Below are 24,239 nucleotides of genomic sequence, written 5' to 3' on the forward strand. Positions count from 1 at the left end.
TACTATTATAATTTGATATGTACAAAAATACCTACAAAAATAGAAAAAAATTAGGTTCACAGCTCCAAATTTGAGTGCACTAAGGTGCACATGCACCCAGTATTTCCAGCCCCCCTGTAATGGTACCAGAAATGTTTTTATCCACATGGCTTCTAGCTATTCCTTTCTTTCCTGGCTGTTATAAATGCCCGCCCGTTAAGTGCTCTCTGATGTTATCAGTTCAGCCCTTTCTGTGTACATGTACAAAGTCGTGTACTCCCACAGACTGCATTAATCAAGATCATCTAAACGTGAACAGAAAAACAGAATAGAACCCAACCTATCTAGCTAAGGCTACACCAATTTAATTTCTTGGTTGACGGATTATTCTAGAAAAATAATGGAGCGTGCGGGCCAAAAAAAATGAAAATAAAAACAGGCATCCTATCATGGCCCAAAATTGTACAATAGGAGCCATGAAGTCAACACACCAGGCTGGTTCAAAATTTAAACAATGAATTTTGAACTTTTAATGATACCATTGCATTAAAAGATGGAATAACTGTAACAACTAGGAAGAAAAGGACTGTTTTCAACTGTTCAGGGCAAAATATGAGCATTTTGCAGTTGATTCATTTTTTTTTTTTTGCAAATCGGAAAAAAATGAAGCGGCCAAGAAATTAACAGGGTAAATGCACTCAGTGCTAAACACAGTCATTGCTTTTTAGGCATGGCATGTACATAAAGAGAAAAATATATAAAGAGGAATTGGACCTCCCTGTCAGTCTGTGGTTACACAATTTCCCCCTTACTTCCTATGACTCCACTTTATGTATTCAAATAACTACTCCCATACAGAGAAACAGACAGACACACCAAAATGAAACCTCCACACACGGAGGTAATGAACAAGCAAACTACATGTCCTCGGTACTGAAATGGCATCCAGTTAGATAAGCACTAACGTGGGGTACTTAAGTTTGGTACAACTGCCTGCTCTAATGTACATGGAAACATTAGGCACGAGTCATCAATATTTCCTCATCACTAGAAAGTGTGTACGTGTTGCCTCCCAATTCAAAATAGCATTGGGAGTTGGGAATAGCTTCAGTAAATACACAGATTAGGCCAAACCAATTTAATTTCTTGGTTAACGGATTCGCCTGCTTCATTCATTTTTGATTTGCAAATAAAAATAAAAATTCAGAATCAACTGCAAAATGCTCATATTTTGCCCTGAACAGTTGAAAACAGTCCTTTTCATCCTAGTTGTTACATCTTTCAATGCAATGGTATCATTAAAAGTTCAAAATTCATTGTTTAAATTTTGAACCAACCTGGTGTGTTGACTTCATGGCTCCTATCGTAGCATTTTGGGCCATAATAGGATGCCTAGGCCTGTTTTTATTTTATTTTTTTTCACCCGCCCGCTCCATTATTTTTCTAGAAAAATTTGTTTACCAAGAAATTAAATTGGTGTGGCCTTAACAAAGTTACTTATTATAATTAATGATGATCAGAATTTTGTTAGTTTTTATGTCAGCCTAAGGGATGTTCACCCAATCGTGCAATATATACTGTTGCCCTGGAATACAGAAGGAAAAACAGACCAAAATGGACCATATTCTGTGGACATTTATGTTAGGTATGCTACTAGGAGGAGGGCATAGTGACCCTTAAAATGACATCTAAAAAACTTGGAGGTTAAAATAATAAAAAGCCATAGAATACTCCCTTCCCCCTCTAGTTTGTTATATGGTTTATATGTTATGACTTTAAAAGTAAATGTTGACTCAATAAATGCCAAACTAGATTATTCCGGTCCCCACCAGACTTACATGTTAGCTTCCAGCTTGCTCTGGAAAATTGAGGTTAATGAGGTTTTGAAGCCGGAGCATTTGCATGTAAATTGAATCTTAGTCTGTGGACTGGAGATACGATGTGACCACAACTCTGACGTCATGAAATCTCTCATTCATATAACTAAGGCCACACCAATTTTATTTGTTGGTTCTCGGATTTGTCTCTTCATTTTTTTCTGATTTGCAAAAAAAAAAAAATTCTGGTTTTGAATCAACTAAAAAAAAATGCTCCTACATGTATTTTGCGCCCAACAGTTGAGGAAAGTCCTTTTCTTCCTAGTTGTTGCAGTTTTCCATCTATCAATGCAGTGGTTTGATTTAAAGTTAAAAATTCGTTGTTTAAATATTAGCCCAGCCTTTTGTGTTGACTTCATGGCTCGTAACATAGCATTTGGCGCTATAATTATACTATCATAAGTATGCCTAGACCTGTTTTTATTTTTTTTTGCCCTGTCGCTTCATATTTTTCCTTAAAAAAATCTGAGAACCAACAAGTTAACTTGGTGTGGCCTAAGGCCACATCAACACAATCAGTAACTCAGTTGTTTTTTTTCCTCAAGTTTCTGTGCAAAAAAGTAGTACAATGGTTTGAAAGCTACATTTGATAGGTATTGGTAGGGGAAAATATGACTCTGGTATGGTCATTAGGCCGCACCAATTTATTAGTTTGGTTCTCAAACAGCTAAACAATTTTTACAGATGTACAGACTGGGGAATGAAACGGGTTTTTTTTTACCATAGTCGTCACCCTTTTCTTATTGCTGCAATAAGTCCAAAAAAAGATGAATTTCTGACTAACCTTGATTTTGTGTTCACTTGATGTTTCCTCTTCCTTCAGAGTTTACCTCCACCCCATCCACGGTCACATTCAATATCCAACTCCACCCCAAGTTCCACCAAGAGTGCGCCCACTACACCCATCTCAACTGCCTCCAAACGTGCATTAAAGTAAGTACTGTACAAGCTCTGCATTATATTCTTAATAAGATATGATATGGAAGTCAAAGGTTTGCCAGTTTGTATCTTCATGTTTATTAAAATGAAACTTTCTGTGTATAGACAGTAGAATAGGCCTTGTATGAAAATGAATAATTTTTGTATTAGTAGTAATTGAATTAAAGATTACAGTGAGGTATACGAATAGAATTTTTTCAATAACTTGTTGTTTGATATCTTTTAAAATTCCAGCTAGTATAACTTTGCTGGACAAACTTATTTGTAAAAATCATTTCTAATTCCAGGTAATATATCTCTGCTGGACAAACTTGTTTGTAAGGCCACACCAATTTAATTTCTTAGTTAACGGATTTGCCCGCTTCTTTTTTTTCTGATTTACTTAAAAAAATAAAAATTCAGAGTAAACTGCAAAATGCTCATATTTTGTCCTGAACAGTTGAAAACAGTCCTTTTCTTCCTAGTTCTTACAGTTATTCCATCTTTCAATGCAGTGGTATCATTAAAAGTTCTAAATTCATTGTTTAAATTTTGAACCAGCCTGATGGGTTGACTTCATGGCTCTTAATCGTACCATTTTGGGCCATATCTTGAAAGTTTATCTGTTGGTAGAAGTCATTTTGAAGCAATTTTCTGTAATTTCCGGCACAACAAAAATTTTGGGCCATAATAGGATGCCTAGGCCTGTTTTTATTTATTCATTTTTTCGCCCGCCCGCTCCATTATTTTTCTAGAAAAATCCATTAACCAAGAAATTGAATTGGTGTGGCCTTATGTACAATGTACACTTGACTCCTCCCCCAGCAGGACCCAGTCCCAGCCGCCCAACGCTGCTCCTGTCGTTCACACCACACCTCACAAGAAAACTCCGCCCACCGCGCCGCCTGTCCACGAACCACAGGCCTTCCAGAACGTGCGGGAAATCCTACATCAGGCCGAGCAGCAACAGGTCTCAGACGCTATTTCTACTGCAACGTTTTTGTTCAAGTCCCTTTCTCGAAATCCACCGTACTGTGAAATTTAGTAGCCTCACCCAAATTTTTGACTGTACAACTCCAGTCTTTGTCAAGGAATGAGCAATCCACCGCTTCATAAAACTGACATGTTGAACCTTTTCCCCCAGGTTTCCTTAACGAGGGTGATTGAGGGGTTACCGAGTGCGGCTCAGGGTGTGCGCAGTCTGGACCATGATCTGTTGTTACTGAAGGCGACGTCACAAACCACGATGCAATGTCTAGGGCAGTGTTTTGCTATCTTACAACACTCACACATGGCTGAGGCCAAGACACCCTCCTTACCCAAAGGTTGGTCTATGTGATTGGTCATTTCACTTAGTCTAACACATTTATCTCTACAATTATATATAATTATATGATAATAAAAAGTATGCATGGTACAGAATCTTTGACAAAAATAGAGATGTATGCTCTCTGAATCCCAAATGACATGACTGTACATGTTCCTGTTATAGTTAATCAATATGTGTATAGTTAAGGCTACGGCAATTTAATTTGTTGTTTCTCAGATTCGCCCTGTCCATTTTTTTCTGATTTGCAAAAAAAAAAAAACTTTTTTAGGTTCTAAATCAACTAAATGCACAATGCACAATGAAAGACATTTTGGCTTGAACAGTTGAACAAAGTTCTCTTCTTCCTCTTTAAATTTGTTAAAGTTTTTCAATGTAAACTTTGTTTCATTTTAAGTTCAAAATATCTTGTTTTAATTAATAAATATAAACCAGCCTGGTATGTTGACTTCATGGCTCATATTGTAACATTTCTGGCTATCATGGGGTGCTTTGGCCTGTTTTTTTTTTTATTTCGCCTTGTCACTTTATATTTTTTCTGAAAAAAATCCGAGAAACAACAAATTAAATTGGTGTGGCCTAATAGGTGTGTTTTAAGGTGTGTTACAAGGGATGTAATACAAAATAATATTTAGAAGTTAGGTTAGGTTTCAAGTTATCATTTGCTATTTGTACAGCTTGTTGGTTTGGAAAATATGAACCAAGACGTAGACGTATAATTAGTCTTTTTACTTGATGTTCAGTTTTTTTTTTTACTCAAGACATCTTTTATTGACAAATGAAATATACAGTCAAAATTTAATGATCAGATACATATTTACATATGGTAAACAATGTTTACAAGGAACATTCATTTTCAAATAATATCACAATATTTCCATTGTTTGTACCATACTTGTACTTAAAAATTGTAAACTTTCCAAGCACATGTAATGTCAATACGTAAATATAGTGAAATTTTACAATAATCATGAAGTTTGTAACCGAGGATAACATCATGTACAGATAATGATAATGTGTTTCCATATTTGATGTTCAGTTTTACTTCAAGGGACTTATAAGTGTGTGGGACTTGAAGGGTTGCAAAGCAGTATGGGTAAGGGAGTGAAGTCTGCTATGCTTTTATGTCACATATCTGCAGGTGCCACGATAGAATGGTTGGAGCCTAGGTCCCCTCCGAGCGCCTCTCCCCCCTCCTCCAGGAAAAACAAGATCCCCAAATCCTCCTCCTTCCCTTCCAACATGTCTGCCAGCCAGGACGTGTGCTTCGGCTCCGGCATGATGGAGGTTTGTTTGTTTGTTTATTAGAATTCACCATAAGGCCACACCAATTTAATTTCTTGGTTAACGGATTTTTCTAGAAAAATAATGGAGCGGGCGAGCGAAAAAAATAAAAAAACAAGAAGCCATAGGCGACAATTCTCCGTGAAGTATTATATATTGCAACAAAAAGAAGTAGCCATTGGCGACAATTCTCTGTGAAGTGTGATAAATCGAACAAAGAAAAATTGTTTAAACGCGCGTCGGCTCAGTCATCTTAAGACGCAACAACCAATCAGAGATGCGAGATGCCTACACGTGACGCGGGAAGGGCGCGCGATGCCCGAAATATTTTTGCGTCAATATTCAGCGCCGTGATTCAAGAGATTAATACCCGGAAACAATTTTTTCTTGTTTTGAACGCATTAACATGCATTTACGCTAATCTAGTATGATTCAGGGTTACTTTTTTTTTAACCTGCCATGGCCAGATTATCTAAAGATGTGTGTATTGTGTGTACAATCTATAGAAAGAGAAATGTACATCAGGTCCGATCATCCGATTTTCACGTTTCGGTTTTTTGGACTCGGTTCATGAACGTATTTTGGTTTGGCTCCTGGAATGTGCAAAAAAATGACTCCCGGGACTGTCTACAGGGAACACTCGCACATTCGCGGTGTATCAGGACAGCGCGACTGGTCGTCATTAGCGCAGTAACAGTTGCATAAACGGACGAAACCATTTCAAAGAAATGGGGATGTTTCGAAAATAAGCATTTACTCCAATATCAAAACAGCTACGGTAAAATAAAAAGACGTGCATCATCCCGGACATAATGCAACACCACATGCGAAATTACACAGAAATGCGACGTACGGAAGAATGCGTTTTGGCTGCGAACATCTTCCAAAAAACTTGGCATCTCTTAACCATGGGCAAAAACATCTGGAACCACTTATAAAAACCACCCCGTATCTGCATGAACTTTTTTGAACCCCACTGCTATTCCAAACAACGCGTTTTTCTGGACCATTCCAATTCGCCTCGTAATTGTAGGGGTGCGTCTGCGATATTACATTGACCGCGAAAGCAGCAACGGCAAAAATACACATTCGTGCATCAACACGGGCATGCCCGCAGACGGCGTATAAAATTGCGTGCCGATTACACAAAGAGAACCCAGTGTTTTGACTGCGAACATGAAAAATCAGCCGATTACAACACTCCGTCCGGAGGTCCTGACCTCCTTCACGGAGTAATAACTAGAAAGGCCAATATTTGCTTTGGAGCAAATACAGCGATGGCTTCACAACATTTTACGACATGGCAGGGAAAGAATGAGAAACACAAGGGAAAACAATGATTTACATTGATATAACTATAATATGAATTATACCATACCCGGGCCGCGATAACGTTCGATAACGGGTTCCGGACCGGGCCGTACTTCACGGTACGGCCCGGTCCGGAACCCGTTATCGAACGCTTCCATGGCTTCCATAAGACGATTCGAACGCGTTTCACCCTACCCGCGTGTGCCCCTTTCGAAAATTCGAATACAGAATCCGCACGTTGGAATTGATGTTGTTGCATTTTAGGGTTTAGTGGCACCAACTTTGGGCTCATCTTGCATTGAAAGGCGCGTTTTCTTTGGTGGGTATGGTATAAAGTAGGGCCTCGGGCGATCCGACTCGCGGTCGGGCCGACACCTCGGGCGATACGGAATACCCCGTGTTGTATTCTATATGTAAAATACAACTATAACAACAGTTGGATAGCTATTCCCTACTTTATTGGTTAGGATTTTTAATTGCATAATGCAAACTGTTGATTTTCAAAATAAAAATAAAAAACGTCCATGCCCCGCATTCCAATGCTGGAGCAGGAAAGCTTGAAATACCTTCCAAAAAAACACTTGAATACAGACATACTGTCAGTATGGAAATGCTCTGTGCAGGTGTTAATCAAGTTAAATCCCAACAGCCAATCAGCAAGAAATGCTCTGTGCAGGTGGAAATGCTCTGTGCAGGTATTGATCAAGTTAAATCCCAACAGCCAATCAGCAAGAAGAATAGAGGAAAGCTGCATGCCTATTGGTTGATGCCCTGCATTCCATTGTGATGACTCATGCCCAAACGTGGTAAACAAGGCACACTAACACAGTAATACATTTGCTATAACACAGCCAAAAAACTCAAATAAAACCATTCTAAAAGCCTGTATCACAATAATTTAAAAAACGCCTAGGGGTATTTGCCCACTGTACCTCCATACCAAATTTCAGGACCTTGGGCCCTAAAATGAAGAAGCTGAATCCATTTAAAAAATGGCAGGAGAAGAAGGAGGAGAAGAAGAAGAAGGAGAAGAAACATCAGAAAAAGCAATATGGGTTCACCACCACTTCGTGGTGTGGTGAACCCATAAAAACAGTCCTAGGCATCCTATTATGGCCCAAACTGGTACGTTAGGAGCCATGAAGTCAGCACACCAGGCTGGTTCAAAATTAAAACAATTAATTTTGAACTTTTAATGATACCACTGCATTGAAATATGGAATAACTGTAACAACTAGCAACTAGGAAGAAAGGGACTGTTTTCAACTGTTCAGGGCAAAATATGAGCATTTTGCAGTTGATTCTGAATTTTTTTTTTTGCCAATCAGAAAAAATTGAAGCGGGCGAATCCGTTAACCAACAAATTAAATTGGTGTAGCCTTATCAACATTTGGCATTTGATAATGATAATGATAATACGATAAACATCATTGTGTTATATTTGTCTCCCAGGTTTACGACATTAACCACGATAATGAAGTCATGGATGACGTGGACCAGGACGAGGCAGAACTGGGCACCGTGGAGGAACACAAGAGCATCATCCTGCACCTGCTGTCTCAACTCAAGCTGGGGATGGACCTCACTAGGGTTGGTAGTGGTGGATTGTCTTTTTTTTTTAACGGAGTGGTTCAATGCAAGGCCTACAATGTATACAACCACTTCTCGGCATTGAACTAGAAATATGAAAGAAACATGGCTATGTCAAGAGATGGCGGTGAACGTTTGATTTAAAAGCCTGTAGATTGTAGGTTGGTGGGAAACACTTGTCAGGGAGGGAATTCCAAAGCTTGGCTGTACGGGGAAAGAAGCTGTCACTGTAAAAAGATTTCAAACAAGGAATTTGGAGTTGTGTGAGTAATGGAAAACCTAGTGGAACGCTTAAAAGTTCTGAGTGGTGGAACTAATTGGGTGAGTTCTGCAGAGCAATGAGCATGAAAATATCTGTAAAAGAGGGACATTTTTCTATGGGAAATGGTGTCTAACTTGGAGGCTGAGGATAGCCTCTTTACTGTAAATCTTCAAATGTTCACAGTGGGAAACTGCAAATTCACTGTGAATGAGTGTTTTCAATGAATTCAATAAATACTAATTCACTGTGGCATCGGGTGGCGTAGTTGTACATTGTGTAGATCATTCGACTGTGAACTGGGAGACCTGGGTTCGATCCCGAGTCGTACCTGGGACATGTCTGCACATGCGCCTCGACGTTGTGCCCTTGGGAGGCACTTTACACACAACCTTCCTCACTCCACCCAGGTGTGAATGGGTACCTAACTTCGGTTGGGGAAAGCTGTATTGAGGTCACCTTGTGGCGCCGAATGGCAGCCGCACAGACCCTTGCGACAGTTCCACCAAAAAATTTGTGGAGCAAATATGTGTTATCATGTGTACTATTTGACTGTTGTGATTTATATTGATTATTATGTGATACCCTGCATCAATTCAGCCATTAAAGGCTACGACTGCACGGGTACTGTTAAGACAATAAAAACCATTTATATTAAAGTGGGAAACTTCTACACTGCAAATTCCCCACTGTTAATGTTTCCAAAGCATTCATTACTACTATACCACAGAATTGTTTCAACGTGAAACTTATATAAAGTTGTAATACTGTGAAAACCTCCTTGTCATTTGTCTCCCAGGTTGTACTGCCAACGTTTATCCTGGAGAAACGATCACTTCTGGAGATGTATGCAGACTTTATGGCCCATCCGGACCTGTTCCTGTGCATCCCCGAGGCTGAGAGTCCTGAGGACAGGATGATGGCCATGGTGGAGTACTACCTCACAGCCTTCCATGTGGGAAGGAAAGGTTGGTCCTGCCCATGTGTTCTGTCTTAGGCCACAACAATTTAATTTCTTGGTTAACAGATTTTTCTAGAAAAATAATGGAGCGGGCAGGCAAAAAAAATAAATACAGGCCTAGGTATGCTATTATGGCCCAGAATGGTATGATAGGAGCCATGAAGTCAACACACCAGGCTGGTTCAAAATTTAAACAATGAATTTTGAACTTTGCATTGCAATGATACCATTGCATTGAAAGATGGAATAACTGTAACAACTAGGATGAAAAGGACTGTTTTCAACTGTTCAGGGCAAAATATGAGCATTTTGCAGTTGATTCTGAATTTTTATTTTTATTTGCAAATCAGAAAAAAAAAATGAAGCGGGTGAATCCGTTAACCAAGAAATTAAATTGGTGTGGCCTTAGGGCTCAAAATAAGTCTTTCTGTAACATTTAAAATTACCTGCACCAGACAAATCTTATTTACAGTGGGTGTCACTGGAAGACAGAAGAAAAATGTCCAGACTATGCATGATGTACAAAATGACTAATAAACTGGTGGACGTACCAAGCACTAAGTACCTAATACCAACCCAGAAGAGAACAAGAAATAGCCATGCCTTTAAGTACCAGAGAATTGAAGTGTTCAAGAATTCATTCTTTCCTACAACTATCGCAGAGTGGAACTCACTGTCACCAAGTACAGTAGGGGTATTGTCATTAGATACATGTAGCTGGTGTGTTATGCCAAAAGGTGGTTATACCGGCTATACAGATACAGATTCTTTCATCATTTAGATCACTCAAAGACTGTTTCTACTAAGATCACAAAACCCACTCATTATGCAGAATGTTGGACTATATTACATGTATTATCCACTGCCTTCAAAGAAGAAGTCAAACCTCATAATAGCAAGCGTAGTATTAGAAGTATAACTTTTTCCGAAAGTATAACTTTTGTCTGTCTCCTATTTATATTGCATTGTACCGAATAGTATTTTTGACTGTAAAAGCAATTAGCCTTTGGGCATGATTTTGCAAATAAAGAATTATAATTATGAAGTTCTTGTAGTAGTTTTCCATTTATTCAAACATCAAATCTTCCTTCGCAGGTTCTCTTGCCAAAAAACCCTACAATCCTATTATTGGAGAAGTGTTCCACTGTTCCTGGGACATTCCTGTCACTCAGCCTTGCAATAGCCAATCAGAAACAGCCACATCAAGCAACAACCAATCAGAGACAAGCACCTCTCCTATCAACCAATCAGCAGACAAGGCAGGGTACCAAAGAGTGGTCTTCACTGCTGAACAGGTGGGTAGTGCAATGACTTGTATTTTTTTTTTGCTGAACTTTCTAGAACTTTGTCTACCAATAGAGGACCACACTTCAATGTACTAGTAAGTATGTAAAGGAAAAGTTTACCACATTTTTAAAACATTTTTATTAAGTTAGGCCACACCGCCTTAATTTTATGGATGACATCCGCGCACGCATTGATTTTCGCCTGTTCTAAAAAAAAGACAGATCACGTCCTCCAGGGCTCTAGCCTGGCTCTAGGCCTGGGTACTCCATGGTAGTTAGCAACATTATGGAGCCGGTGGTAACTCTGGAAGATGGCACCCAGGATGCCAAAGCTCCACGACAGCAAGAACTCAGTACATACACACAGTGCCGATTCATAAATTCCGCACAAAGCCAGCATGTGCCAGCTTGTTGTATACGTCGCTATGTACTGTCACAAATTCACAATACCCGCTATGTATTCCTGTGGTGTTGTAGCATTTTTTTTTTTGCCCAGAATTTTTTTATTCGCGCACTAGTTTGGGGGTCTTCAGAGGATGTTATCCATAAAATTAAGATGGTGTGGCCTTACCAAGACCATAAGGTCACACGTCCAAGTCTCTGATGTCATGATCTGTCTGGCAGGTATCCCATCATCCTCCAGTGTCAGCATTCTATGCTGAATGCAAAGAGAAGAAGGTTTGCATGAACGCCCATATATGGACCAAATCCAAGTTCATGGGGATGTCCATCGGTGTGGTGAATGTGGGAGAGGGCGTGGTCCATGACATCACTCACGGGGAGGAGTACACCTTCACTTTACCCAGTGCCTATGCCAGGTTAGTTGAAAATAATCACTCTACAAGCAGGGCTTCAATAATTACCCCCATAAAAAATGGAGGTATTGTTTTTGGTGCGTCTATGTTTCCGCACATTTGTAGTCAGCATAACTTCATATCGCCTTTATGGATTGTGATGATATTTGGTATGCTGGTAGGTCTTAGGAAGCCAAAGGTCAGGGTCAAGTATGGGCCTCCTGGTGGCTGACCTTGGTACTGCAGCAGAACTACCGGGAAAACAGATGTGCGGGGTGGCAGGGAAAACATGTGCGGGGTGGAGGCAGCGCCTGCCCGGTTTTGATTGATGAGGTTCTCTATATATGGTGCTCTCAAAAATATTTTTGTGCATGACCTAATTTTTTTAGGTTGGGTGCACCAGTGCACCTATTCCCAAAAATAAATTTCGAGCCCTGTTCTACAAGCAAGGCTTGATTGATTTTTTTCTGCATTTTCAGAATTATGAAATATTCAAAATTATGAAACAAGTTTGAACTGCAAACTCCAATACAACAAACAGGACTTACCCAATTTTTTTTTTATCTCACTACGTTCTCTGTTGTCTGTCTTCAATGATGCTACTTTGAAGAATGTCAGGCAGTTTTTGACCACCGCTGGTCATATTTCCCCTGGTGTGGGGCTGGTTTTGTCATAGACCAGTTCAGGTTAAATGCAGAAATCCTTGCCCAGATCCTATTTTACCTACACTGACCTGAATAATAATCTTTTAATGCAAGTGTTATTTCAAGCCCTGTGCAATTTACGGCATATACAATGTACATGCATTTGCCCATTTTGCAATGTAAAATGTAGGAACCTTGTTTTTTTTCGGCCCATCTTGTTTTTTTTTTGCCGGCTCGCATTAGATTTGGAGTCTGCGGAGGATGTCATCCATAAAATTTACTTGTTGTGGCCTAAGTCTACCTTTCCTGCCCATGTACATGTAGGTCCATCCTGACTGTACCTTGGGTGGAGCTGGGAGGAAAGATCAACATCACGTGTGCCAAGTCAGGCTGGCAGGCAGGGATCACATTCCACACCAAGCCTTTCTACGGCGGGAAACTACACCATATCTCTGGAGAGGTCAAACATCAGCCCACCAATAGGGTCATCTGTAAGATACAGGTACATGTATGCTGTAGTACAGTAGTTTTGTCTTCTGTAACCTGATTGGTCCACTCAAAACTCCCAAAATATCCAACAAATAAAGTTTATCTTTGAGTAATAGGTGTGGTGCAACTTGTTGTGTGTCCTGTATGTTGATTGGTTAGATACATCAAACTCATTATGTTTGTTTGTTTATTTGTTTCATTGTTAAAACTAACATCTGTGGATAAATACAACTGCTAGTATTCCATTTTATCTCATGGATAGATCGGCTTCAGCTACTAAAGTACGCTGTGCATATATCATATGACTATTGTACATTCATTATGTTTATCGAAGGAAAACAATATATTGTTTTTGCTCTGTTTCTTCCTCTTCTTCTTCTCCAAACAGTGACCTATGACCTGACCAATGGCATGATTTGTTGATGTCTGTCACCATGGTGACTGGTGTTGGGTTACATAATGTTGCAATTTCATGGTCTGCTCTACTCCTGTCACCATATACTGGTAGTACATGTACATGTATGTGAATGTGTTTGAGACTTTGAGTAAAAATTAACAGGGCTGACCATGTTCAAAGGTAAACATTATGCATTTGCTTTGCAAATGTTACTTCAGATCTCTAGTTCTATGTACATTTTTACGTCATGTTTCACATTTTCAACATTTTCATCATTTTCTAGGGAGAATGGAATGGGTCCATAGAGTTCACCTACTGCAATGGCTACAGGGGCAACGACACCAAGGTCATTGACACGGCCAAGCTGTCCAAGATCAGGAAGAAGGTTCGACCAATCAACATGCAGGGCGACTTCGAGTCCAGGTTAGAATTTCCTGATGACAGTTTAAAAACCAACTGACACTTGTATAAAGCAAATTCTCTCCTATCCAGGGTGGCAGATTTATTCAGCTGTTGTCCCAGTTTGCACAAATCCTTGCATTTATGGAGGATACATTACAACTAACACCACATAATCCTATAAACCTTTGCATATATTACTCTAAGGCCACACCAATTTGATTTGTTGCTTCTAGGATAATTTAAAAAAAAAAAAAAATAGAAGCGACAGGATGAAATTTAAAAAGCAGCCCAAGGCACCCCATGATAGCCAGAAATGTTACAATGTGAGCTATGAAGTCAACATACCAGGCTGGTTTATAATTAAAACAAATTATATATTTTGAACTTTATACAAAGTTGCATTGTTACATTGAAACACGTTACATTGTTAAGCTCATTTTAGGCACTTATTTAGTTGCCTATATGTTAACTGTGAAATACTTGTTTAGTTGTCTACTTGTTAACTGTGCAATATTTGTTTCTCTGTTTTTAAACACTAGCATACAATTCAGCGCTACTTTTTTAGTTTCGCTGCCACATGCTAGAGATTGTACACATCGATCAATCAATAAACAATTATTATTATTTAACAACTAGGAAAAAAAGGACTTTCTTCAACCGTTTGAGCCAAAACATATCTTTTATTGTGCATTTTGCAGTTGATTTACAACCTAAATTTTTTTTTTTTGCAAATCAGAAAAAAAGGACAGGGCGAATCTGGAAACAACAAATTAAATTGGCGTGGCCTAAGTATAGTTTAAAGCTGGAAATTCACTACAAATCACCCAGATACACCAGTCATGTACTAGAGTATCAGCCAAATGGTGATTTACAGTCCCTTGCAGACTCCAGGGAGAATTTACTAACTTGTCTTCCTATGTTCTGTGTACAGGAAACTGTGGCAGAACGTTACTGCTGCCCTGAAATCCAACGACATCGAGCGCGCAACGGAGCACAAGCGGTTCCTGGAAGAGCGTCAGCGGACGGAGGAGCGACTGCGCGAGGAGCACAGAATAGCCTGGCGTACCAAGCTGTTCCACAGGAAGGGGGAGGGCTGGGTCAACAACAACCTGCTGGAGGCTTCACAGTGATGTTTTCTGGCTTTACATAAGGACACAGCAAGTAAATTTTATGGATGACATCCTCCGCAGACTCCAAATCTAACGCGAGCGGGTGAAAAAAAAACAAGGCGGGCCAAAAAAACAAGGTTCCTACATTTTAAAATTTTGATTCAATCATTGTACAAATGGTTTTGATTCAGTGGGAACATCACATATACACAGCAAACATCTCATATCACTGCATCAAAGTAAGAAACAAAACATTAAATCAGAGTCTTTTCTTGTCTCCTCTCTTTATATGTATCTGCCATCCACCTTCCGTCATGGCAACAGACATCTTTGCCCATTTTTGGCATGTTGAACACTGTCAGAAGGCAACAAAATTTCTTGTTTTTTTTTCCCAAATCAGCCGAAAATTAATGCACGTGCTGATGTCATCCATAAAAATTACTTGCTGTGGCCTAAATACAACTGCCCTTTTATCAGCATCAAAAAGGCTTACATGTATTTGTTGGCACAGGTTGTGTGATTTAGGTTGGAATTTTAGGCCTGGAATCTGTTACTTGCAGAAATTCAGGCTGTACTTGAAGCCTTCTACAGCATGGCTGACCTAATACATGGACACAAAAGCTTACATAGTCATGATTTTACACTAATCACACACTCATACTTGCAAATTCTAGGCATATTCGGTCAAATTCTATGGGTGAGGTCACATGTCTGAAATAGGCCGTACATGTTTTTTTTTTTAGTCATGGTTTTCTCGTATTGGATCCAATGTAAACCTTCTTGCTTCTAAACTGGCCTTTTAAGGGAGAAGGTTAAACTGTTAGTGATATCACAGTAATTCTTAAGTTAGTTTATCAGGCCTGGTTATATTGAACATACCTCTGAGAAGTCGGTTGTAGAGATGAAGGCCCCAAATTTTGTCCATTTCGGAAGGATCAGACCTAACTATAGGCTGTGCCCCCAGAATTATAAAATGTATCATAATGTCATGTGTACCTGGTAATCTACTATATGTAACCTGCACATGTCATCATTCATAAACTCAACTGGATGTCATCCAAGGTTAGGGACAGAAAATTGTGAGCACTTTGACTTCATAAATGGTGTTTAAAGTTAAAAACTTTTGGTCCAACACGAACAATTCTCTCACCTAGAGCTTTCGACCAGTCACTCTGGTCTTCCTCAGTAGACTGACCCAGTGAAGCTTGTCACGTGGCTTCTTTGAAGTGTGACGTCAACACTGGGTCAAAGGTATCTGGTAGACGATGTCGGCCCCCGTCGCGGTTCAATGTAGGGTGATGGGCCCTGATGTATATGACTTCCTTCAACCCTCTCAAGAAATAGTCATAGATGGTGTCGGCTTTGCAATTTTTTTTGTCATCATACATGTATTCTTAGGACAGCTGAAAAGTCTCCAAGCAGATGTTAGGAGGGAGAGTTGGAAACAGAACAGCCTGAAAAATCATTCTGACCCTCTAACTCTCCACTGTAAAGGCCAAAATCAAATGCTGTAATAAAATTTCTCAGCATAACTGACAGCTAACATAAAAAATGACCTGAAAAGAACCAAATGTAGTGTATGTGTACAGAAGTGCATGGTGTACCAAATAGAATTCACACATTTGATTCTTGATTGTCTATTAGAAGTACAGTATGTGACTGTCACATGTAATATGTGTAATGATTTGGACCACTTAGAAAATGTTACCGTAACAGTGTACATGTACGTCTCAGGCAATGGCCACTCTTAAGTGATTAGGAAAAAAGCCGACATTTTGTAAAATAATCTGTCCAAACATTTATGATGTGATACATTTTGTACACTAAATAGGGGTAGGAGATGCCATGTAGCATTTAATGTAAGTTCTGTGATCTTAAAGTTTGTACAAGTGCAATTTAGTACCAAAAACAATGTGTTTGTGACTTAATGTATTGTTGGCAATATTATATTCAGTCTTGAAATTTGTAAAAAAAAACTATAGGATAAAAAAGACACATCACTGGGGTAAACTTAACTGTCAGGGGGCAACTTTTTCTTTAAAAAGCTGTGAAAACAAACATTAAAACTGCAATAGAACATTTTAAGTGATAATCATGATCATGTGCCTTTAAAGACTAACAGAAGAAGTCATTATGCTTGATTACGTCAAAGCTTTATTAGCAATTAATTGAATGTACAGAATAGGTCAATGCTAATAGTACACTTTTTGTAATTTCAACTGATGTTATTGTGTCTATTGTACACTAGTTTGCCTTTTAAAAAGAATTTATCATATGTGTTGACAATTGAAATGATTCCCATGTTATATGATCTATAGTAGTAGTAGGTTTATGATTTCTATGCTTGTGAAGATGTAAAAGATGAATTGAAACATTTGTTGAAGCTAGTGCTGCATACCAGTTCAATGGACTTGGATCCAGACTTGTAAGAATGTTTGGGTTCAAGTCCAAAAAAACCTAAAAGTCAAGAACCGAGTCCAGACTTATTACCATAAAAGACCATTTCACATACCCCTTTTCTTTCCAAACCACCTAAAACCTTCTGTAGATTACAAAATCTTTGCTGCAAAATGAAGAAAACATCATTGCCATCGGGCATCATCAAGTGTCGGCCTCCATGTTATGTGGCCAAAGTTTCACCCAGACAACATTGCAAGGTTGCCAACATGTAATTTTGTATATGCTGTGGGTTTAGGTCCGGACATGTAAGAACCTAAACCTCTGTATTTGAATCTGGACCTGAACCTAAATGTGGATTTAGGTATGCAGCACTAGTTGAAGCCCTGCTATCATATGGCTAGTGTGCTTACAAAATATATGGTGCCATAGTAGTGCTCCAACTCAACTAAAATTCACGACACTTTCTCAGTATAAGTTGGTATTTTAACTACCAACAAGAGCAACTCATATCCAGTTTATCACTAAACATACACTTATTAATAGTGTAATTTTCTTTACCAAGATGACAAAGCTGACAAAGTTTGTAAATAACTGCAAAATCTGTTTCTGTTCCTTTTCTCAGTATATATTAAACATGAATTACATACTCCTACTTGTCTGCAATATTTCCTTTTATAGGGTTTTGAAAAATTAAACTAAGGCCACACCAATTTAATTTCTTGGTTAACGGATTCGCCCGCTTCATTTTTTTCTGATTTCCCCCCCCCCAAAAAAAATCATAATCAACTGCAAAATGCTAATGTTTTTCTTCCTAGTTGTTACAGTTATTCCATCTTTCAATCCAGTGGTATCATTAAAAGTTCAAAATTCATTGTTTAAATTTTGAAACAGCCTGGTGTGTTGACTTCATGGCTCCTATCGTACCATTTGGGGCCATAATAGCCATAATAGGATGCCTGGTCCTGTTTTTATTTTTATTTTTGCCCGCCCGCTCCATTATTTTTCTAGAAAAATCTGTTAACCAAGAAATTATATTGGTGTGGCCTGAAAGAAATTTGACTCACCATAACGTTTTAAGGCTTGTTTAAAGATATACTTTAGAGACACATAATATAAGGACACTTGTCTAATAGTACAGTCAAACCTGCCAAGGGGACCACCTCTTCAAGCTGGCCACCTGTCCATGGTGACCGCTTTTTCTCAGTCCCAAAAATTTTCCCCATTGACACAAGATAAGCAACCTGTCCAAGGTGACCACCTGGCCAATGTGACCGCGACCACTCTGAGTTAGGTCTGCTCAAGGCCAGATACCTGCCCATGGTGACCACATCATTTTCGATCATGTTGATTACTGACTCAGATGATAACTAATGAGGAATCATGGAGAAACCAGCCAGTTTGCCTCAACTGCTGGATGATGTTTTTGTTTGACATTAATTGTTCCATGTGCCACTCTCCACACATGCATTCAGGACAAAACTGAAGATGCTTACAGCATTTGACATTAAAACATCTTGACTAAAGGAAACCATTTATGTCTCAGTCATGTGAGATTACCCTCTTCAAGGAGACCACCTGTCCAAGGTGGCCACTTTTCTTTGGTCCCCTGGGTGGCCGGCTTGAACAGGTTTGACTGTAATTAGAAGAATTCTTATCATAATTTCTGAATCAGAAGCTGAATCCACATTTGTCCAAAATTTCATTCACTTCTTTGGTAACCGTTATAATGTTTCACACCCAAAAAATCATACTGATGCAAACATAATTTACTTGGCAGAAGTGGATATGATTATTGCTTGCTGCTTTCTGACATTAAAATTCCTTTTGTATCGAGATGTTGGCAAAATTGTCTTTGCATTCAAAAAGGCTGGTGAAACGGATAGAGGGGGTGTTTCGCATCCCTGTGGTACCAAATAATCCTCCAGGTAGGCTCAAAGTTCCCGAGAACTTCCATATCTTCATCAGTCAGAAGCCAATCAAAAACTTGAGAATTCTCGCGTATCCTCAAGGGCGTGGCGCTCTTCGGAATTACGACTACACCTCGTTGGATGTGGAAACGAATGAGGACTTGAGCTGGGGTTTTCTTGTGTCTTTCTGCTATCGCCACAACTCTGGAGTCTTCCAACAAGGATGGTACATCTGCAGAATATATGTTACAAATTGAAATGTCATTGTCAAAAAACATAATTTCTGTCTGAAAATTGGGACAATTTTGTGGTATCCATAAAGCACACTACAAAGTCGTGTGGCGTAGTGACAGCGTGTTCGACTCGGAATCCGGGTTCGAGTCCTGACATGCTTGTGCCTTTGGGAAAGGCAATTTACATGACTTTCCTCACTTAACTCAAGTGAAAATGAGTATTTTCTTGTCCTATATTCGTCCTCTGCGTTGGTGGCGGCATAAAATAAGACTAGTTGATATAACTTGAGTGTGCTGTCACCATGTCCGGTCATGAAATGTTGGAATATATTAAAATAAAAATACGAAGAAAGCCTGCTTGCTTATGTTTTCAAATGCTAGCTACTGTGATGTAGGATTCACAATATATTTCTCTCAGTGTATAATGATTATCACAGATCGACTTCACAATTTCCAGTCTACTTTAAAGGTAACTTTCTGCAGCGTTTACCGTACCTGAGTTCCGAAAGCGGTACTCGCGTGACCCCAGTGGACCATACGCTGTAACAACTATGTCATGTCGTCTGCAGAAGTCAATGAGTTCATGTTGTGGCAAGTAAGGATGGGACTCAATCTGAAAAAAAGAAACATCTCATTTGAGACTCCACTTTTGAAAGAGAGAAAATTCAACTATTTCAACCTTGTACATCTTTTATTTAAAATTTGTATAATATTATTATAATTATATAACAAAAGTAAAACCAGTTTTTCTTAATGCATATATCATGTTTTAAACCTGTGCAAAACTGATGCCAACTGAAGAAAAAGGTATTGTTCGTGTTACTGTCATCATGAGCAATGTAACTATGTTGTAAAGTGTCTAAGGCCACACCAATTTAATTTCTTGGTTAACAGATTCACCCGTTCCATTTTTTTCTGATTTGCAAAAAAAAAAAAAAAAAATCAGAATCGACTGGAAAATGCTCATATTTTGCCCTAAACAGTTCAAAACAGTCCTTTTCTTCCTAATTGTTACAGTTATTCCATCTTTCAATGCATTGGTTTCATTTAAAGTTCAAAATTCATTGTTTAAATTTTGAACCAGCCTGGTGTGTTGACTTCATGGCTCATATCGTACCATTTTGGGTCATAATCGGATGCCTAGGCCTGTTTTCATTTTTTTTTTCGCCCACCCGCTCCATTATTTTTCCAGAAAAATCTGTTAACCAAGAAAAATAAATGCATACTTTTTCTGCACTATTGCATCAGGTGTCAGGTCTGTAAAAGATGCCAACCACAGAACCAAGTTACTCTGCACACTGCACACATGTACAATACTGTACCTGCAAAACTGATGGCTTTATCCTGGCCACAGTAAGGATCTCTGAGATCTGCCTACTGTTGAAGTTTGACAGGCCAATCTCACGTACAAGTCCTTCTTCCACCAGGGTCTCCATGGCCTGCCATGTGTCTGAGTAGTGGTCCTCTGAATGTTTCACCGTCCCTGAAAATTTAAGTCTAAATCAGCATTCTTGACCAATGTAATTGACATAGCAGCAGCTTGATACATGTACCTTAGGCCACACCAATTTAATTTGTTGGTTCTCGGATTTTTTCAGAAAAAATGTGAAGCGACAGGGCAAAAAAAAAAAAAACAGGTCTAGGCATCCTATTATAGCCCCAAATGCTACGATAGGAGCCATGAAGTCAACACAAAAGGCTGGGATAATATTAAACAATGACTTTTGAACTCTGCGTTGATGGATACAAAACTGTAACAAGTAGGACGAAAAGATTTTCCTCAACTGTTGGGGGCAAAATATGAGCATTTTTGGGTTGAGTCCGAACCAGAATCTTTTTTTTTTTTTTAAATCAGAAAAAATGAAGAGGCAAATCCAAGAACCAACAAATAAAATTGGTGTGGCCTTAAGGTAATGCTAGAAATTATCTACTAGTAGTAGTAGTTTGGAATTGCTGTTGAGGTTGCATATCCAAGACTTTATGGGGGACAAACATGACTACTGCATGTACGATACAGTACCTGATTTTGGTTGGTTGTTAAAGAATTGGGTGGTTCGTTGTTTGGTAGGTTAGTACATGTACATGGAATTGGTTTGGTTGGTTGATTTGTTGGCTGCTTTGTTGGTTGTCCTTTGCTTGCTTGGCTGCTTTTAAATTAATATTTGCTTTGGTTGGTTGCTTTGTTGCTTGGTTGATTATGATTGACATGAAAAATAAAATTTGAGGTCTCATTCCATGATTGGCCTTTCATATTGAACCAACCTTCTTGATGTTCCCTGAGGTAATCTTGACTTTTCACATATCCCATGGGCCAGTGTATGAGGTAAAGGTCCAAGTAGTCCAGCTGCAGTTCCTTCAGGGTCCTCAAGAGGGCAGGCCTGACATCGTCTGGATGGTGATGGGAATTCCACAATTTTGAGGTCATGAAAAGTTCCTGTAAAAGATACTAATATGTAAAAAATGTGTAAAAAGGCAAGCAATGATCATGTATTTAAATCAGATTGCTGAGAAAAGTCAATACAAATAATACAATTTTTGTAGAATATGACCTTTTTTATTCCCAAAGTACTGTAATTCACTTTAAATCATACCCGGGCCGCGATAATGTTCGATAACGGGTTCCGGACCGGGCCGTACTTTACGGTACAGCCCGGTCCGGAACCCGTTATCGAACACTTCCATGGCTTCCATAAAACGATTCGAACGCGTTTCGCCCTAACCGCGTGTGCCCCTTTCGAAAATTCGAATACAGAATCCGGACGTTGGAATTGATGTTGTTACATTTTAGGGACAAGTGGCATCAACTTTTGGCTCATCTTGCATTGAAAGGCGTGTTTTCTTGGGTGGGTATGACATACAACACGGTGTATTCCGCATCGCCCTCGGTCCCGGCCGTCCCGCGAGTCGGATCGCCCGACGGCCGCAGCGGTTGGGCCGATACCTCGGGCGATACGGAATACCCCGTGTTGTATTCTATATTAAATTATGTTCAACTTCACGGTACCAAAATTTCACAGTCTGAGAAAATGGACATATTCATGGACCTATATGTTCACTGTGGTGCCAGGTGTAGGAGAAAGTCCTGGTCAATTATTTGCTAACTGTATTGATAAGTTCACTGTACACATCAAGTAACAGTGAAAACAGTGAACATAAAAGTACAGTGAAAATTTACAGTATACAGGAATTACATGTATACTGTATACATGTAGTATGGTTGGGCAATCCAATACACCAGTATACATGTAGATGCCAGTACAAATAATAATTGTTTTGTGCAGTGATAATTTATGAGGCTCAGCTTTTATCTTGTCCTGAGCAGCTGAGAAGTGGGAGTGGGCAGAGATTAGATTTCAGTTGATTGACAGGGTTGTGACCCAGTAGACCCAAGTTGGTAGGATGTGCTGTGTTAATTCATAATTCAAGAAAAAGTTCAAAAGTTACATGATCATAGAAGTGTATGTATTAGTGTATTACTAGTATGTAAAATATAATCTATTCTATGATGTAATTCAGCATGATCACACATTACAATTGCAGTGCATCCATGGAAATCTGAAATCTCCTATTTCTTGTTAGCCTGGAATCCTTGAAGGCAGAGCGGAGAAACGGAGCAGAGACACAGATGGATTCCGGGCTATTCTTGTTTACAACAGAGCCAAATTTATTTATATAATATCCAATCTATTTCTGGGTTGGTGGAAAGAGGAGTTCAGTCTGATTGGCGGAAAAAGCAGTCCAGTCCGATTTGGGGGTGGAAAAAGCATTCCAGACGACTGCTTTTTCGACGATCGGACTGGACACCTTTTTCCACCAACCCTGATCTGTTTCTTAGGTTTAAGATTCAGCTAAGGCCACGCAACAGCACAGAGCCCTGGGTAGAACTAAAGGACTTTACCTCTCGTCGGACAGTACTGTCAGTTATCTTCTTCAGGGCCACACCTACGTCTTTCTCATTCCCATATATGGAAGCACAGTCAAAGTGTCTGTAAGAGCAAAGGTTATCATTAAAATTTTCCAAATAGCAACTAGCATCAAAGGGTCAGAGTGATGTGTCTAAATTGAACACACTGGTGATATAAAAAATTTTCACACATTTTGTAATATACATGTACAATATCAATTATGATATGCTATATATTGATTCAGTTAACTAAGCCCTAAGCTAAATTGCTTAACATTGTCAACGCCATAAGTACAATGTACATGTACAAGGGTCTTAAAAGTGAACCAGCTAGGCTAACAGTGACACTACACTCTACTGTATTCGCTCTGTTAGTTCAGTTCGTAACTATGCAAGGACTCAGGTACATGTAGTCTGTAGATTAGCATGTGTAACTATTAGTATGTCATCTGTATTATACTAGTCTAGACCATTGTTAACTCTCTGTGTAAGTAAGTGCTTAACTCCCTGTGAACTATTAGACCACATATACCTGTTAGTAAAGTTAACATACGGATTACTAAACACGGCTCAGCAGAAGTGATCGAACTGTTTGGATCTCATTTATAGTAAGATACATATAGACGCTAATTATAAGATACCAAACTACCTGGTACCAAACCTCAAATATTACATTAGGCCTCATCCTAAATTTCCACTCCAGATCTCATCTTACAGTTTGAACTATAACTAAAAGGATACATCCTGATTATCAATGATTATACAAGTCATGTAGATCTCCAGCAGTCACCTATATCCAGCGTCAATAGCAGCAGTGAAGACTTGCAGCATCTGTTCAGCTTTGAGCTTTGCAGTTCCCAGTCCCAGATAGGGCATGAAAGTCCCCAGATTCAACTTCAATCCATGTCTTTGTGCTGATGAATCTGTAGTGGAGTTTTTTCCTGGGAAACACGCAAAATTTTTAAAAGGGCTAATATGTGCTACTTAAGGTATACCAAGGATTTTTGATTAGAACATTTTTAATCGTTAATTTTTATTTCGTTTTGTTAATTTTTATGTTAATTACCTTCGCCAAGAAGGTTATGTTTTCAGAGGCGTTCGTGTATGTGTGTGTGTGTGTGTGTGTGTGTGTGTGTGTGTGTCTGTCTGTACAACAACGTAATTAACG

The 24,239-nt window shown here is 39.1% G+C and overlaps 2 protein-coding genes across 3 annotated transcripts in view; one reads left to right on the forward strand and one right to left on the reverse strand.

Annotated features, from left to right (window-relative positions):
* LOC109483949 (oxysterol-binding protein-related protein 11-like) overlaps positions 1 to 14,759 on the forward strand; it is a 33,061-nt gene extending 18,302 nt beyond the window's left edge. The window contains exons 4-14 of one of the 2 annotated variants that reach the window (XM_019787096.1): positions 2,680 to 2,789; positions 3,600 to 3,744; positions 3,919 to 4,099; positions 5,243 to 5,388; positions 8,149 to 8,286; positions 9,345 to 9,513; positions 10,602 to 10,801; positions 11,417 to 11,610; positions 12,555 to 12,732; positions 13,400 to 13,539; positions 14,450 to 14,759. In XM_019787096.1, the coding sequence (XP_019642655.1) occupies positions 2,680 to 2,789; positions 3,600 to 3,744; positions 3,919 to 4,099; positions 5,243 to 5,388; positions 8,149 to 8,286; positions 9,345 to 9,513; positions 10,602 to 10,801; positions 11,417 to 11,610; positions 12,555 to 12,732; positions 13,400 to 13,539; positions 14,450 to 14,648 (1,800 nt within the window). In that variant the 3' untranslated portion in view covers positions 14,649 to 14,759. The remainder of the gene's footprint in view (positions 1 to 2,679; positions 2,790 to 3,599; positions 3,745 to 3,918; positions 4,100 to 5,242; positions 5,389 to 8,148; positions 8,287 to 9,344; positions 9,514 to 10,601; positions 10,802 to 11,416; positions 11,611 to 12,554; positions 12,733 to 13,399; positions 13,540 to 14,449) is intronic. The other variant, XM_019787097.1, reaches the window with a different exon arrangement.
* A 3,833-nt stretch (positions 14,760 to 18,592) lies between these two features.
* The window catches only part of LOC109483950 (alcohol dehydrogenase [NADP(+)]-like), a 7,977-nt gene continuing 2,330 nt past the window's right edge, over positions 18,593 to 24,239 (reverse strand). Inside the window, exons 2-7 of the mRNA XM_019787098.1 lie at positions 23,862 to 24,012; positions 23,066 to 23,153; positions 21,430 to 21,601; positions 20,490 to 20,650; positions 19,663 to 19,780; positions 18,593 to 19,166 (exon numbers count right to left, since the gene is read on the reverse strand). Of these exons, the coding sequence (XP_019642657.1) occupies positions 18,886 to 19,166; positions 19,663 to 19,780; positions 20,490 to 20,650; positions 21,430 to 21,601; positions 23,066 to 23,153; positions 23,862 to 24,012 (971 nt within the window). The 3' untranslated portion in view covers positions 18,593 to 18,885. The remainder of the gene's footprint in view (positions 19,167 to 19,662; positions 19,781 to 20,489; positions 20,651 to 21,429; positions 21,602 to 23,065; positions 23,154 to 23,861; positions 24,013 to 24,239) is intronic.

The sequence above is a fragment of the Branchiostoma belcheri genome, unplaced genomic scaffold, assembly GCF_001625305.1.
Source record: "Branchiostoma belcheri isolate BF01 breed outbred unplaced genomic scaffold, Haploidv18h27 scaffold67, whole genome shotgun sequence".
Lineage (NCBI taxonomy): Eukaryota > Metazoa > Chordata > Leptocardii > Amphioxiformes > Branchiostomatidae > Branchiostoma > Branchiostoma belcheri.